Source organism: Trichoderma breve, chromosome 1, assembly GCF_028502605.1.
Source record: "Trichoderma breve strain T069 chromosome 1, whole genome shotgun sequence".
Lineage (NCBI taxonomy): Eukaryota > Fungi > Ascomycota > Sordariomycetes > Hypocreales > Hypocreaceae > Trichoderma > Trichoderma breve.
Window position 1 is genome coordinate 7,502,960 of NC_079232.1, and position 15,698 is coordinate 7,518,657.

Consider the following 15,698-nt stretch of genomic DNA (forward strand, 5'->3'; position numbering starts at 1 on the left):
CACATCGCTAATACTTTAATATTTAAATCCAAGGAGTACATCCCAACACTAATCGAGTCGCTATTACAACAGAGTGCAAACAAAATATTCACGCAAGACGTGCCACCCGTCATTTGTAGCGACCAGATGGTTATGAAACATCAAAAACAAGCGGCTCATCCCCCCTTTGCGCCCTCCAATGGTTTGTCGCTGCCATGGCCTCCCAGCAGCCTTTGAGCAAAAACCCCCATTTCTTCAAGAAACCCTCAGTCATCTCCCAGCCACTAGCATCCCACGGATTTCCCCAGACCAATACTCCGTTCATCTCAATCGTGTTTCTTTCTTGTTGAGGATTCCCCAACATGTCGCCACATATGTCTTCTGCGTGAAACAAGTGCATGGTACGAATGGCGTTATCACGCATGGTCGCGTCAGGAAGAAGATCGACCCACGTGTCGTGTGGCACAGATTGCTGAAGCGCCGTTGGCATCAGTGAAGGTGGCGGTGCCGGGGGCGGAGTGAAGAGAGGCGTCGAGTGCAGAGCTTCGGTGATGTCGCACTCGGGAGGGATGAGATGCGTTACTGATAGAATCGTCATATTTGTCAAGGTGCCGCGAAAAGCATTGAATTGCACGAGGGGAATGAGATGGTCAGAAGATAGTGGGAACACTGTACTCCCGTCTAGGCGAAATGGCGCAAATGAAGGAGAAGTGGCAATCATGCATTCTAAAGAGCTACGAGAAGCGTGGCGCGAGCGATGAATGCATTGCCATGCAGCCCCAAGACTCTCATAAATATGAGTCTGCTCGGCTGCCGAAGGAAATGGGGGATGGTGAGGTCCGATTTGAACAGCTTGCTGGGAGGACTTGTCTTGCAGGAGTTTCCTCTTTCCTGTAATCAATTGTGAGCTAGAACACTATAACAGTCACAAATAGTCGCAAGTCAAGAGCATCACCAACTGTATGATCGAGAATTCAGACGATATTGCCTTTTGCGTCTGGCTTCCCTGTCCTTTAACCCAGTCCAGTTGTCGTCTTCATCCCTTGCCTAACCACATTGGTTCATTAGATGATAGCAGGGCATTCCTGGAGGAAGCGACTATTACCTCAGAAAGCTGGTGCATGGCAGACAGTTCAATTCGGGACTCCATTTCTACTGGCGGCTTTGTATATACCTAGTAGTGATCCAGGAATTGAAAGCGGGTGGGAGGTGACACGATCTGACTTGGCGGGACTTGCTGATTAGGTCGCGGTACCTACTAACCTAGGTAAGTAATTTCCTTGTCGCCACATGATCCAAGCGTTCCAAGCTACCTGCAGTCATCCATCCATGCACCTGACCTCGTCAGCATTCCAGGTACCTGTTACTTCAATCAACGTTCGTTTCCAGAAGGCGGTTTGTCTCTCCTTCCCACCGTATCAATGCGGCGCCTTCCTCAGCTGTCTGTTGGGGAGTTGACGTGTGTTGGGTGGTGATGCGTCAGTTTGTTGAATGCCCAGATACATGTATTGGAACCCCTCGGTCAGTTCTGGAGCTGGTACCTCGATACCTTCGAGGGCACACTGTCGTCGCCAGTGAATGACAAACTTGTCGAATTTCTGTCTGGCGCCTCGTCTGTCTAACCACTGGAGTGGGTAAGTTATGGGAGAGTGAATTTGACGGCGCGTAAGACAACTGGCCGGGGAATCCAACCAGTTGTCCAACAGAGGATGTCAGGATGAAGAAATCCAATGTGACTGGTGGAAATAATCCACCAACATAAACTTACTACGGGTTTATCTCTTGGGAATCCCTTTTATATTAACCTATAGAAGCTCAGCTTATTACATAGCGATGGAGCAGTTATTGATCCGTGGGGATAGAAAGTGCAAGGCCGGTTATTGCTGCTGCTGCTGCTGGATCCATGTCTGGATCTTGGATTTGCCACCACTGGAAATTATCCATGGGCCAGGAGGCTAACATTGGCATGCTAGGAGTGTTTAAGTAAGAAAGCTCTTCAGTGGTTGATAGAGTCTGGTTAGGTTGGAATATTGATGGCTCTGGGCTGGGAATTGAATGTAAAGGTCGAGAGGGGGTTAATGCAGATGGCTGTGTAAGAGCTGCATGATTGCTGATGTTGGTAGCATGAAATAGTTGGTCCCATTCGGGAGAATCCTGAGATTTCATAGAGGAGAAGAACGGATATCGCCGAGATATCCCATCAGCTGCATTAAGCGGCCCTGGCTCGAATGGTGCCCTATTAATGGTATGAGAACCTCGAAAAAGAAAGCGCAACAAAGTAGACTGTACCGTTCCACATCCTCCCCAGGAAGCCCCTTGGGAACCTCGATGCCGTAAGCTCTGGCGGCAGCGCAACAAAATCCATGCTGGAATGCATTAGTAATGAAGGACTAATCAGGTGGTCTGGCATCACACACGACTTTCTTAGCCAGGACTATAATTGGCATAGAATTTTCCAGAGCTCGCAGATTCAACTTCACCAGCTCCGTGACATCATCCCTGTAAGAATTCCTATTTTCTTGCCACCTAGTTGACGCGAGCAGAGCAGATGTCGAATCCCAGATACAAAGACTGAGCCACGGATCACGGAACAGATGATCCGGCTCGACTTTTAAGACCTTCTGTATCAGGAACGAAATATCTCTAGCGTGGGAGACATACCGATCTGAACAAGTCTGGATGAACTCGGGAGAAATTTGCGTTACGAAGCGTTGGATTTTTGAGCCTACATCTTCGGGAACGAAGGCGCCAAATAGAATGATACAGCATTGGTGATAATACGCATGGATCATGAGAAAGATGTCAAGATGCCGGCTGACTCTGAAAGTGTACATGTGACGCTCAACAAAAGCATAGTTGGCTGGTAAGTTGCGCCTCCATGTTTCTAACTCTTCACATAGTATGGAGAAGTTAGACCCTGGAAGCCAGGGCAAGTCCATCTTTGAGTCTTGGGCTTCTTGCATGTAACTATTACGGTTAGAAAATCAACGACTAAGAGCAGGATCATATGATAAGTGGACACACGTCAAGATTTTGCGTCGAATCACCAGAATGTTAATCAGGTATGCGCAGTGATTAGAGGACTGCTTTATTGCCTCATCTTCAACCACGCCGCGAAGTTGACGAAGTGTCAGAGTCTTGCAAGGTTGTCCTTGGGTGAAGCTCCATAGATTGCATGGTAAGGGTACATCCATCAACAGTTCTAGGTCGATATGACTGTTGCTCTCGTAAAGGAGATCAGATACCAGCACCGCCCACATTAGGCGACGCCGGCACTCCTGCTGCAGAAATGTCCCCGGTGAGTTGGACTCATAGAGCTTAAGTTGCATCGACATTCGAGTAGCGATTCCTAAAATGTCAGTGCCACATCAACAATGACTCGAGGCAGTTTGGCACCATACCAACTAAGTTCCATGCGGAGGTATATTCTCCCTCGTGCATCTCGTGCAAAACAAGAAATTGCACCGCTGAGATGGTCATTGTTGAAATGTGGTCAAAGTTACGCGTGATCAAGCTCCTCGCTTCTGCCGCCCATTTCAGTCCGTTCCTACGGCTGCGGGAACCAGGAAGAAATTTGGACGACGATGCACAAATAGCGAGCAGTAGCAAGGCCGGTGCTCGGTCAAGGCCTTCGCACAAGTAGCCTGGATGCAGAAAGTTGTTACAACTGATTGGGTGGACATTCTCCAGGAAAGAATCCAGGTATGGTAGCAGTTCTTGGCCCGAGGGAGTTCCCAACGTGCGTATTTGTGTCTCGGATGGAGCCGGCCTTGGGCTATGGGCAGAGTTCACACTCATTTCATTCACCCGCCTCTCAGAACCTCTTTCTGATGCCGATACATCAGACTGACTGACTCTTCCCGGAGACCTGGAGAACTGTTCTTCTGCAGCATGGCTAGAGAGTAAAGTCGTCTCCCTCACCTCAGATGTATCATAGCTGAGGGGTGAGTTCCTCGGTAGCTCGGCGGCTTGTTCTGAGCTCTCTGAAGGTGCATATCTCGGCGAGATCTTGCTGTCTAGTTCGCCCCATCGCCGACCAGCTGTCACATATAGGCATTGCGATTGTTTCCGTACACAAAAGGAGCATGCAGGTTTCTGAGCGTCGCACTTGAGCTTCTTCTTTCGACATGTCTCGCACGCAATTGGAATCCGCAGACGCTTGTGGCCAGCCTGAGTGAAATTCGAGGCCCGTGCTACCAAGTCTGTGCCTTGTGGAGAGAGGGGCGGCCCTACTGTGGTTAGTTATTCTCAGCACATTCCGTGGAAAGGCTACGGCCAACCTGTGGACAGACACTGAATGCCCAATTTCTCACAGCGGCGACACAGCCCCGGTCTTCCATCACATTTGACCTACAGACTCGTCAGACTCCATATCCGGTAGACCTTTGGTGTTCAAACTGACTTTTCTCTGGCGGCAAGTAATGCAACCTCGAAATTTGTCAGTCGCGGTTTCCCATGCATAAGAAACGAGTAGACGTGTTTTCTCACCAGCCATGATTCCTATTCTATCATTGGAAATTGCATGTGCAGTTTCTCGAGCGCCCACGCCATCTCGGTGCTGAACTGGCGCGTATGGGGGATTGCACTAGCGACAGTCAGATGACATGGAGGATGTCTGGAAGTCACGTGTCTCGCCCTTTCCCCGTTTGATTTTGTATGGATCTAGCTCTTTTTTAAGTGTTTAAGGTCCTCTTTAATAAGGGGTAAGCTGAGGCCGCCATTCCAAGATAGGAGCGAAAGAAGATGTGAGTGATCGGATCGATCCTGCTACTGACTAGGGCTATGGTCTGGCCTTGTCTCGAGTGAAGGGCTGGATGCCTGCCTTATGCTTCGCCTTTGGCAGCTATGAGTGCCCTCTCTAAATTTGACAAGCTTTCTTATCTGCCGTGGTATCTTTTCGAAGGCGTTTTACGCTGCTCTAGGAGACTTTCTCGCGACCTAAAGTGCTGAGACGAGTGTCGTTCTAAGAAGGAATTATAAATGTCTACAAGCCATGAAAAGTCATTGTTCAATGCACACTTTGGACCTCTGACCCAGGATCGGTTGATATATTGCCGCTAAAGTATACAGTAGATTAGGCTAGTGAGAGAATCATTGTATCTTGGCATCATTTGACAGCCCTAGTGCCCGAGCCTGATAGCTAATCCATCCAAGCAGCCTTCTGCGGACGTTGGCTCGGGAACCTCGGTGGCTTCTTGATGAACTTCTCTGGGTTCTGAATCGCACCCGGATGCCAGAACTCGTACTCCATCCAACCCTGTTCCGTCATCTGTTCTTCTAGAGCCTCGACATACTCTCCTAATTCGGGCTGCATCGGAATGACGCCGTTCTCTAATACGTACTGATCCCATAGCACAAGTAGTGTCTTTAGGATTTCTGGTTCTTGCTCAGCAAGATCATTGACCTCGCCTGGGTCTTTGTCCAGGTTGTATAGTTGCCACTTTTCGGTACCCTTTGGTTTGGGGATGAAAACTGCCTTCCAATTTCCCTTTCTGATAGCACCACGGCCGAGAAGCTCCCACCCTTGGACGAAATCTTTCTCATGTACAGTCTCGTCTTTTCCGTTGAACCATTTGGTCATGGACCTGCCTCTCATGTCGACCACTTTTCGGCCTTTCCACTCCGGTGCCGGGTGGGTCAGGCCAGCCATCTCAAGAATAGTTGGTCCTAAATCCATGACGGTGGCAAATATGTCCGAGATTCCCTCTTTCTTGAATTTCGGATAACGCACGACAGCAGGCACGCGAACTCCACCCTCGGTCGGGTATGCTTTGTATAGACGAGATGGTGCAGTGGCGGCCATCGCCCACCGTGGACCGTACCCTTGGAACGGTTAGATAGAGAAGAGGACACATAACGCGAGTAGGCCACTTACAGACAAAGGAGTTGGCATTTCCAATGTTCTCGAGGCTATTGTCGTAATACTTCTCGAGATGCTCGAGAAGTGGACCACGAATCATTGGATATGCCTCATATGCCGCGCCCTCTGCGCCGTTGTCGCTGAGAAAGATCACAAAGGTGTTATCAAGCTCTCCTTGCTTCTCTAGCTCGTCTAGTACCTTGCCGATGTTGATATCCATGGACTAGGCCAGGTTAGCTGATAGTTTCAGTAAGAACTCAAACAGGTGGCTACCTCGACCATGCCGGAAAAGGCCTCCATGCTTCTTGAGCTCTTGGCCTGCTCCTCCTCGGTCATGTTTTCCCATTCTGTAACCTCGTCCGCAACGACCGGGTGTGGCTGGGTATTGGGGTCCATCAGTCCCAATTCGATCATTCGCTTCATCCTGCTCTGTCTCAGGGCCCCGGGTCCATCCTTGTATTGGCCTCGGTAGTGCTGAATCAGTTCCTGAGGAGCCTGCAACGGCCAGTGGGGCGCTGTGAACGCAAGATATCCAAAGAACGGCCTCTCGTCCTTCCGTCCTGCACGATCTTTCAAATATCCTATCATCTTTTCAGCATAGTAGTCCGAGGAGTACCAGTTCTCTGGCAGGCTCTTGAGGTATTCATTGTCTTCTAGGTGTACGGCAATATGTGAGGTCTGCATGAAACCAGGCAAATCATTCTCCCTAGAGGGGATTAGCCAAGCGGGAAGCGGGAGTAGAGAAAATCAGACATACGACCCTGGCGGCTGATAGGCATAATGGTTGCAGCATCCCGCAAGCATTCCGACAGAACGCTCGAAGCCACGCGCGGTGGGTGAGCGCTCCTTAGTCATGCCCAAATGCCATTTTCCAGACATGAAGGTTTCATAGCCACCTTGTTGCAGAATCTCAGGAAGAGCCACCACTTTCTCATTCAAATAACCTTCGTAGCCGGGCATCCCTACAATACCGGATCAGTACATTTCTGTTTATGGAAACGATAATGAGCTACTAACCACGCTGGGGCGCGGTGGATACCACCTTGCCCTTCCCAGCGGCTTGAGCCGAAGCCCTTGACCACTCGACCAAGTTCCCCAAACCGGCGATGTGGTGGTCGGTGCCAGTCATGATCATGGCTCTCGTAGGCGAACATGCTGCTGCGGCATGAAAGTTTGTGAACCGAACGCCTTCCTTCGCTAGGCGGTCAATGTTGGGCGTTCTGATTTCTCCGCCAAAACATGCGGGGTCCGAGAATCCTAGGTCATCCGCGAGGATGATTAGAAAATTCGGCCTTTTGGTTTCGGTCGCGGTTGATGCCATGGTATTCTGCACTGAGTCCTGTCACACGGTAGAAAGGAGGTCGCGGATGCGATGACACAATAAGATGAAGGGAAAGTTGTGGAAAACACCCGCTTTTATACGTCTCCATCATATTATATCCCTTTCGGAGTACCCTATCCTTTTTTTCTTGTCTTTACATAATACCTGGTCACATCATTGAAAGAGCTTTCTTCCAATGCTTCCAGAGGGACATGCTGTCGGATATCGCGCGATATCCGATGAAGCTGTTTAGTTCTTTGCCGGCCCCAAGCGGGGGCATTTGTGGAATAGAGTGCCGTGAGTGGCTGGCGAGATCTCCGAAGCTAAAGTCAATGAAAGCGCCAGAGTCGCGCGAGTTCCGTAAACCACTCGGATATCGGGCTCACCTGAATCGTATAGATTTCCCCAGATTATAGACTCCATTTGACACAATCTGGGGTCTCCATGACACAATCTGGGGCCCCACGGGACGAGAGTTAAAATTCTAATAAGATGCTGTATATCTCCCTCCATCTCCCATGCGATCAACTGGGTTCATCTTGAGCTGGAGATTTGCTTCTCAAACGAACATTATGGTTTTTACTTATTCGCTGGGCAACTTCCGTGCCATCTATCTTGTGTCGCTTTGCTGCATCGGGTATGTGTTCATCCACTGGCTCAAGTTCAGACAAATTCGAGAACGACGCTCTTACGAATCCACTACAGGTCTTTTTTGTTCGCTTATGACACTGGAATTGTTGGTTAGTTAACCTTGACACATTATTGCAAATCCAGTTTGTTGATTCTGTTAGGTGGTGTCTTGACACTATCGGCTTTTCAAAATGATTTCAGATATACCAAGGCTGAGGCGACAAGCATCAACTCAAACTGTGTCTCTATCCTTCAGGCTGGCGCTTTCTTTGGTTGTTTTCTGATCTGGCCATTCACTGCCCGTTACGGACGACGCATGTCCATCGTCCTAGCCTCGTTCATCTTCAGCATCGGCGGAATCCTCCAGGTCGTCAACACACACTCCATCGGTGCTTTCTACGCCGGTAGAGTCATCTCCGGGTTTGGCGTGGGCGCCGCGACCGTCCTAGTGCCTATGTATTCTGCCGAAATGGCACCCAAAAACATGCGCGGTCAGCTTGGATCCTGCTTCCAGCTATTCTTTGCCCTTGGCGTGTGTGTCAGCTACTGGTAGGGCCCCCTAATCTCCCTGTTTTAAAGGCCTGAGCGTACGGCGCTTATACCTATCTATAGGATCAATTACGCAGTTCAGACCCGTGTTCCGTCCAGCACCCTGCAATGGCAGATCCCTATTGGACTCCAACTCGTTCCGGGTGGTCTCATCGGCCTGGGTATGCTCCTCGTGAAGGAATCTGTCCGATGGCTAGCAAAGCAAGGACGAAACGAAGAGGCCTTGGCCAATCTTATCTGGATTCGCGGCGGTGATAGTCCTGAGGTACAAGCCGAATTTGAGGAGATCCGCTCTAGTCTTGACGAGGAGTCCCGCCTTACCGAAGGCATCTCGTGGAAGGAGCTTCTGCTGCCAGTAAATCGGTTCCGTGTCTTCGTCGTTGTCACCATGCAGCTCGGTGTTCAGCTTACTGGGAACACATCTCTTGCGTATTATGCTCCACAAATCTTCGCCGCTGTCGGCGCGGGCAACTCCTCTCTGTTTGTCACAGGGTTTTTCGGGGTTGTCAAAGTTGTCTCCGTATCTGTCTTCTGCATCTTTGTTGTCGGAAGGATTGGGCGAAAGACAGCTTTCATGGGCGGTGCGGCAGCGATGGGCATCCTAATGCTCATCATTGCCATCATTGTTGCAAAGGCCCCACCCACTGGTCATATAACCGGCTCGTCTATCGCCGCGATCATCATAGTATACTGCGAGGCCGCATCTTACAACTTGTCATGGGGCCCCGTGTCTTGGCTCTATCTGGGTGAGATTTTCCCGACTCGCACTAGGGAATTTGGAATCGCAATCGGAGCTGCTGCACAGTGGCTGTTCAACTTCATGCTTTCACAAATCACGCCACATGCTATCAAAAATCTCGGCTGGAAGACATTCCTTATGTTTTCAATCTTCAATTTCTCTCTGGTGGTTTATTCTTTCTTCATACTTCGCGAGGTAAGTTTAACAATCAGCATACATATAGACCGCCAACTAATTGATTGCCGACAGACATCAGGTAAATCCCTTGAAGAGATGGAAGAAGTATTCGGGTCAAAGCAAAATGCCATTGAAGTTGAAGCTAGCCGAGTCAAAGCGGAGGAGTTGGAAGCTCATAAAATGGGCGCCGATCAGATGGTCCGCCATGTTGAATAATAAGCACATAGATAAATATTGCAGCCTATGAAAGTTATTCTATAATAAGTAGGCTATAGAGTTCTTTATTGCCTGAGACCAAAAATAGTTATTGAGAATGGCTTATACCTTTAAATTAACTGCTTCCTAATCTACTGAAATACTTATGAAAAATAATTGCTATTAGATTTTATTTTAATGAGCCTGACCGAATGGCGAGACGACTTGCGTTTGGCGCTGGTGAGCAGTTATGGTGCTTCTGGTAACAATGCAGCCACTGTCGTTGCGCCTCCACCTCCTCGAACTTGACAGATGAATCGTTGCGAGATCCGTTTCCGTCAGGAAGTTGGTGTTAAGTATATACTCTTAGCTGGTCCCAATTTACAAAGACATTTTCCATTTTCTATTAAAAAAAAGCATATGAAACTTATTTTATTGTAATAACAATAATACAAAATAAGATGGGGAAACAATTTTTGTAATACACTTTAGTGTATAAACTCTTCATGAGTATTTTAGGCTAACACTACATTGCAGGCAAAAGGAGCGCAAACGATGATGTCTCTCTTCTGCTCCGCCAGGTTAAAAATCAAGCCTACATCGTCACAAACAACATGTAGCCCGTAATCACAAATCCAGAAGATATATCGCCAAAAAAAAAAATTTTGATGAATCATGTGAATAGCTCGCCCACGCATAGTTGGAATTCGTACCATGGCTAGAAGCAAGGAATAGCTTCGTTCGAGTCCAGTACTCAATTGCCTGCGAGATAATGAGCCAATGATCTTTCAAGTGCACTTCACTTATACCGCCATTTGTTACATACCTAGTACCTAGACTATACGCTCCAAAGACACAGTTCAAACATGTAGCTGGCCCGGATGTAAACGCGGTTATATGGCAGTAATCGCCGGATCTGCCGCTTGTGTTCTCGGACATTATGATCTGTCATGACCGAGGCTAAACCTTCCTTCGTTTACAACGTCCCTTCATTGGGCAACAAAGTAAATAACATCGCCCACTGCGCCAAGGATCATCATCCATCGCTAGTGGTTCATTCGCGCACCAATCTCACAGTTTCCCACAGAGCGTTCAAGATCTCCGGTTCAGGGGTTGCAACATTTATTTGGTAACTCAGGACAAGTCCCGGGCACGGAAACTGCTATCTCCGTCCATTAATAAAGAGCTTTGACAAAGAAGTACTCGTAGGATTTCTTGACCGAACCAGTATAAAATAGGATGGACTGGTATTGAGATCTATGGCCACCAGATGCTCCTTTAGACGACAAACACTTTATTTCCTGCACTTGTCATCAATTAAAAAGGCGTATCGCTGACAGCTTTCATCATGCCTCAAGTTCAAAGAAAAACCATTTTTATTACCGGTGCCTCAGGCTATATCGGTTCCAAGATCACCGAGCTGGTCATTGCAGACGGGTTCATCGTTCGAGGGCTGTCTCGGTCCGAAAAAAACGACGACAAGCTTCGTGCCATTGGTGCCGAACCTGTACGCGGCTCCATTGACTCCTTTGACGTGCTAACCGTCGAAAGTGCCAATGCCGACATTGTCATCCATTTAGTCGACACGTGGATTGCGCACTTCAACGAGGACTATTCTGCTGTTGTGCGAGACAATAACCTTGCCATTGATGCCATCGTCAAAGGCATCCAGGGAACAATGAAACCGCTCATTGTAGCATCGGGGTCCGCGATAGTCAAGCCAGATCCGGAGCATAACGAGACTGATGAGACGAGTCCACTCAATATCGACGGGATCAATCGCCGATACGAGAGCGAGCAATACGCCCTCGACCAAGAAAGCAAGGGCGTTCGTGTTTATTCGATCCGCTTGGCACCTTATGTTTATGGCCATGGTGGCAGTGGTATTGCACTCTTCATGCAGCTGGCCCTGCAGAGGGGCACAAGCGTATACGTTGGCGATGGATTAAGGCGGACCTCTACTGTCCACGTCAACGACGCTGCACACTTATTCCTGCTGGTAGCCAAACAAACTCCCGCAAGCAGTATATACAACTGCACGTCCGACGACTATGTGAAGGTGGGCGATTTGGCAAAGGCGATGGCGGAGGCGCTTGGAATTCCGGTCAAGTCCGTGACAGAAGAGGAAGCTATTGCGCAACTGGGACCAGCTTTGGGCAAATTCATCAGTCTTGAGAATATAGCCTCTAGTGCAAAAGCAGTGAGGGAGTTGGGCTGGAAGACAAAGGAAGTTGGAGTCCTTGAGGACATAGCTGCTGGCTCCTATGTCGCTGTTGCTGAGAGCCTCAAGAGCAGCTCTTCGTAGAGGAGGTTTTGACTCATAGCCTCGGCATTAGTCGCAGCTGCTCTGGTTCGCGAGACGTGGAAAACAAAATGACGAAACCACCTAAATTTATGATATACTAAGTCTCACGCTATATTCGATAATTATAAGGCGAGTAGTGGTAGTTACTGTTGAATCCTCTGCTTTCCTTCTTCCCCCTGACCTGCCCTTCGTATATATAAGGATGGGGTCCAGGCGGAACTATTTTGCAGAAGTTCGCAGAAGAGATCTGAGAGCCAGCCAACTGGCACACCATTAGATGCCATGGGAGATGTTGTCCACTATCTTTACTGCAACTTACTATCATCCCGAGTGTTCTTACTGTTGCTTTATTAACGACAATCAGTCTTCCTAGGTATTTTATCGCTTTAGTACCTAGTACCTACAGTCCCGTCCAAAAGTGACGATGCGCTCCATACTAGTGCACCACCTGATACCTAATTAAATCTAAAAGTGATACTCAGTAATACTACAGCAATTAGATAATATAAAAAAATAAAAAATAGTAATAGATATTAATTATTAACTAGACTTTATAATTTTATATTTATTTTTATTATTTACCCTTATATACCGTAGAAATACTACGTTAAACTGATTATGATGGAATTCACAGTGTTAATAGCACTTATTATCCGCTATAACTCCACTATAAGCTAACTATAATAAATACTTTCCACACTGTAAAGATTTAAAGCTAAATAGCTTAATAAATAACAGCTATTTAAGAAAAATAAATAAATATTATTAAAAAATAGTACTTAATCTTTATATTTTGTAATTTGTTTTTAATTAAAATATTATTTACTATTTTATTTTTAAGATATAAAATACTGTAGTTTGCGGGTTTTTATGGGGTGCATCGTCACTTTTGGACCACCACTGTACCTGCTACTCGTGTACTATACCTACTACCTGGTAGGTAGTACTGACAAATAAAATAGGTCCATGCCAATTGGTCCATTACCTACGTCGGACCTAGCTCCGACTCCCCTCATTATCCGGCCTTGCAAACCATCCCCGCAAGTCATACCTAGACACAGCAACATGAGCCAGAATTTTTATCGAAGCTTGCAAGAATTACTCTGGCGGAAGCCTGAGAGCAAGACGAAATCAGCAGGTTAACACGCCGCCACTACGGCCCGTGATGTGTAAGGCTCATGACGTCATCTGCTTCATTCGAAACCGAGTCTATTTTACCATTGCATATCCCTGCATAACCTCGTTCGCAGACACGAGTTTAAGCGTAACTGGAGACATCCGGGCTGTACTCCATGCCTAGAGGCATAAAGGAGGCTTGGGAGAATATCACCCGTCCTATGTTACACGTCCTCGACGCGTCCCCCAGCCATGGAGCAGCGCCCGCAACAGGCTTCCCTGCGACCGCTTCTGCCGCGGTCCAGAGATGAAAACAGTCATTCCTCTGGCGACGCGTCTCCCTCCGACCGTAGGGCTCGACCAAGAAAGCGACGCACCGTGGTGGCTGTTGCTTGTGAGTCGTGTCGCCGGCACAAATCCAAGGCAAGCTAGCCCCCAGTGCTGGCCAGAGAACCTTGAACTTTGCGTATGTTGAGACAGATAATAATAATCATCATCATCATACAGTGTGATGCCGTCAGACCCCAATGCTCCCTTTGCGTCGCTCGCGGCCGTGATTGTATCTACACCGCCGAACCGGACGAATCGAGAGGCTCAGCCCTGAAGCGGAAATACAGCGAGCTCGAGAAGAATATGCAGCAGCTTCAGCAAACTCATGCTTCCCTACAGGGGCTGGTTGATGCACTCCGGTTCCGAGATCAGGGAGATGTTGAGGCCGTGCTGCGTCGCCTCCGACAAGGCCAAGACGTCGAATCCATCGCGCGGCAGATTCAGACAGGCGATCTACTGCTCCAAATGCGTCTCTCGCCCGAGACTAGATTTCGCCACGTCTTGCCCTACCGGTCGCAAATGCCTCTGCAACTCTTGACAGCGCACAATCCGTATCTCAACTCGTCATTATACGAAGCCACGTTTGCGTCTCCAGAATCCGATATGTCCATGTCCATCCCACCATCTTCTTCCTCGTCGGCATTGCGTCGCGGCGAGCACAGGCCGCAGTACCTCAAGCCGTACGTTGCGGCCAGCATAGTTGACCCAAGGCTCGATGCAGTGAAGCCGTCAGCATGGACGACCGTCTCCAGCGATGATCATTTGATGAGGAAGTTGCTTAGCCTTTATTTTTCCCACGAATTTTTGTGGTTGAATTGTTTTCACAAGGATCTCTTCCTGGAAGACATGTTGTCTGGCTCCACAAGATTTTGCTCCTCACTTCTTGTCAATGCTGTGCTTACACAGGCATGCGTGAGTCTAAGAATTATCCACCTTGTCTTTCTGCTGCGCATTGGACAATCTGGCTGGTTTGCATGCCTGGTGCGCTAACTAACATGTGTGTGTTGATAGAGCTGCTGCCGCACTTTTTCGGATCGTTTGGAGTACTGGAATCCAGACAGCCTCGGGTATCGGTTTTTTGCCGAAGCGAGGCGGCTGTGGGAGCTGGAGGCGGGTCAAAAGAGCTCCATCACAACAGTCCAGGCAGGCATGGTCATCAACATCATCTACAACATGTATTCCATGGACAAAATTGGAATGACATATGATGTCCAAGCTATCGCCATGGCCCATGACTTGAAGCTTTTTGATGGACCAACCTCCAAGAACAGACGTAAACAAAGGGGCTATGACTTTACAGCTTGGTCTATATTCTTCTGGATGAAGTAAGTGTAATCCTTGGGATGTGAACGCCTTCAGAAATCATTAACGTTGTTGTAGCTTGCAGTGTTACCATTTCATTAGGAGTCCCTTGTTTAAAGTACCTCCGAAAGCGCCTCTCCCAGACCCAGACAAGGACCCTGAATGGTACGGGGAAATTTGGGTGAAATATCCCTTGAATCAGACTCCAATCCAAATGAACTTCCCACATTTCTTTAAAGCCAAGTGTGAGTTAGGCGTTATTGTTACCCAAATAGCCGTCGATCTATTCGACGCAGAAGAAAGGGACGGTACTCGTGATCCCAGAGAGTCGGTAGCCGGCTATCTGGAAGCATTGGAGTCGTGGTCATCGTCGCTACCAATATCTCTAAATCCAACCGAAATTGTTTTCCCTTTTCATCTGAAGCTGCAGTGAGTAATACATTCAGTCCACGAGCGGCTAAATACTGACAACAACTAAGTCTCACCTATCACAACATTGTCATCAACCTCTGCGAAGTCACCACACCAGATGGTGACGCAAAAATACCTGCTCAGGCCGACGGCGGGGTTCGATGGAAATTACACTTGTCTAGGATCAGCTTTGAGACCATCGTGAGACTGTATTACCTCCGCCACGGGTTCGAAAATGCCGATGCATACATGGCCCATTGCTTGACAGTGTTAGCCTTCATGGGCGTCGCTCAGCTAGCTGCTTCAACAACTCCCTCCCTTCCAGCTCCGACGTCCCCAGAGGAGGCACGCAGTACTCTAATACTTGCTGCTAAAGGCTTAGGGGAGCAAGGCCAGAATTACTATCTGCCTTTTACGCTGTTTCATATCGTCCAGGGCCAAATGGGCTCTGACGACTTGAACGCCTTGCAATCACTCACCACAGCGTGTAACGAAGATGTCGGCACACCCCAGATTAGAGCAAGGCATGTGCAAGCGCAATATCCAGTCAATATTGTCAATATGACCGACTATCCGCAAAACCAGCGTTTGGGTAGTTTGATCAAAGAGTACTCGGAGCTGGCCATCGTGGAGGCCGCATCGCCTTCAACGAGTGATCTAAGCAACACCCCGTGATTTTCTGCATGATTCTTCACGAGTGCGTACAAGCAGGCAACTCAGTATATTGGGGAACTGCATTGATATTTAGTTCTATCTGCCAAGAGGAATCCTGTCCCTCATTCGG

General features: G+C 48.3%; 6 protein-coding genes across 6 annotated transcripts; 3 read left to right on the top strand and 3 right to left on the bottom strand.

Moving 5' to 3' along the window:
* Positions 1-130: 130 nt before the first annotated feature.
* T069G_02223 (uncharacterized protein) lies at positions 131-1,129 on the bottom strand (the record flags this gene model as incomplete). The annotated part of the gene is made up of 3 exons (XM_056169433.1): positions 131-870; positions 939-1,026; positions 1,085-1,129. 3 exons carry the CDS (start codon positions 1,127-1,129, stop codon positions 131-133), a joined length of 873 nt encoding a protein of 290 aa, XP_056034749.1.
* Positions 1,130-2,369: 1,240 nt separating this feature from the next.
* T069G_02224 (fungal zn(2)-Cys(6) binuclear cluster domain-containing protein) lies at positions 2,370-4,474 on the bottom strand (the record flags this gene model as incomplete). The annotated part of the gene is made up of 6 exons (XM_056169434.1): positions 2,370-2,946; positions 3,004-3,328; positions 3,381-4,208; positions 4,260-4,329; positions 4,382-4,407; positions 4,468-4,474. 6 exons carry the CDS (start codon positions 4,472-4,474, stop codon positions 2,370-2,372), a joined length of 1,833 nt encoding a protein of 610 aa, XP_056034750.1.
* A 645-nt stretch (positions 4,475-5,119) lies between these two features.
* Positions 5,120-7,160, bottom strand: T069G_02225 (sulfatase domain-containing protein; the record flags this gene model as incomplete). Its single annotated transcript, XM_056169435.1, has 5 exons — positions 5,120-5,802; positions 5,855-6,062; positions 6,113-6,545; positions 6,597-6,801; positions 6,941-7,160. The coding sequence occupies 5 exons, from the start codon at positions 7,158-7,160 to the stop codon at positions 5,120-5,122; spliced, it is 1,749 nt and encodes a 582-aa protein (XP_056034751.1).
* A 572-nt stretch (positions 7,161-7,732) lies between these two features.
* Positions 7,733-9,471, top strand: T069G_02226 (sugar transporter domain-containing protein; the record flags this gene model as incomplete). The annotated part of the gene is made up of 5 exons (XM_056169436.1): positions 7,733-7,797; positions 7,866-7,900; positions 7,952-8,339; positions 8,403-9,273; positions 9,328-9,471. The coding sequence occupies 5 exons, from the start codon at positions 7,733-7,735 to the stop codon at positions 9,469-9,471; spliced, it is 1,503 nt and encodes a 500-aa protein (XP_056034752.1).
* A 1,327-nt stretch (positions 9,472-10,798) lies between these two features.
* On the top strand, positions 10,799-11,755 carry T069G_02227 (NAD dependent epimerase/dehydratase family domain-containing protein; the record flags this gene model as incomplete). Its single annotated transcript, XM_056169437.1, has 2 exons — positions 10,799-11,449; positions 11,510-11,755. The coding sequence occupies 2 exons, from the start codon at positions 10,799-10,801 to the stop codon at positions 11,753-11,755; spliced, it is 897 nt and encodes a 298-aa protein (XP_056034753.1).
* Positions 11,756-13,123: 1,368 nt separating this feature from the next.
* On the top strand, positions 13,124-15,589 carry T069G_02228 (fungal zn(2)-Cys(6) binuclear cluster domain-containing protein; the record flags this gene model as incomplete). The annotated part of the gene is made up of 5 exons (XM_056169438.1): positions 13,124-13,294; positions 13,379-14,113; positions 14,213-14,526; positions 14,582-14,932; positions 14,983-15,589. 5 exons carry the CDS (start codon positions 13,124-13,126, stop codon positions 15,587-15,589), a joined length of 2,178 nt encoding a protein of 725 aa, XP_056034754.1.
* Positions 15,590-15,698: the final 109 nt, after the last annotated feature.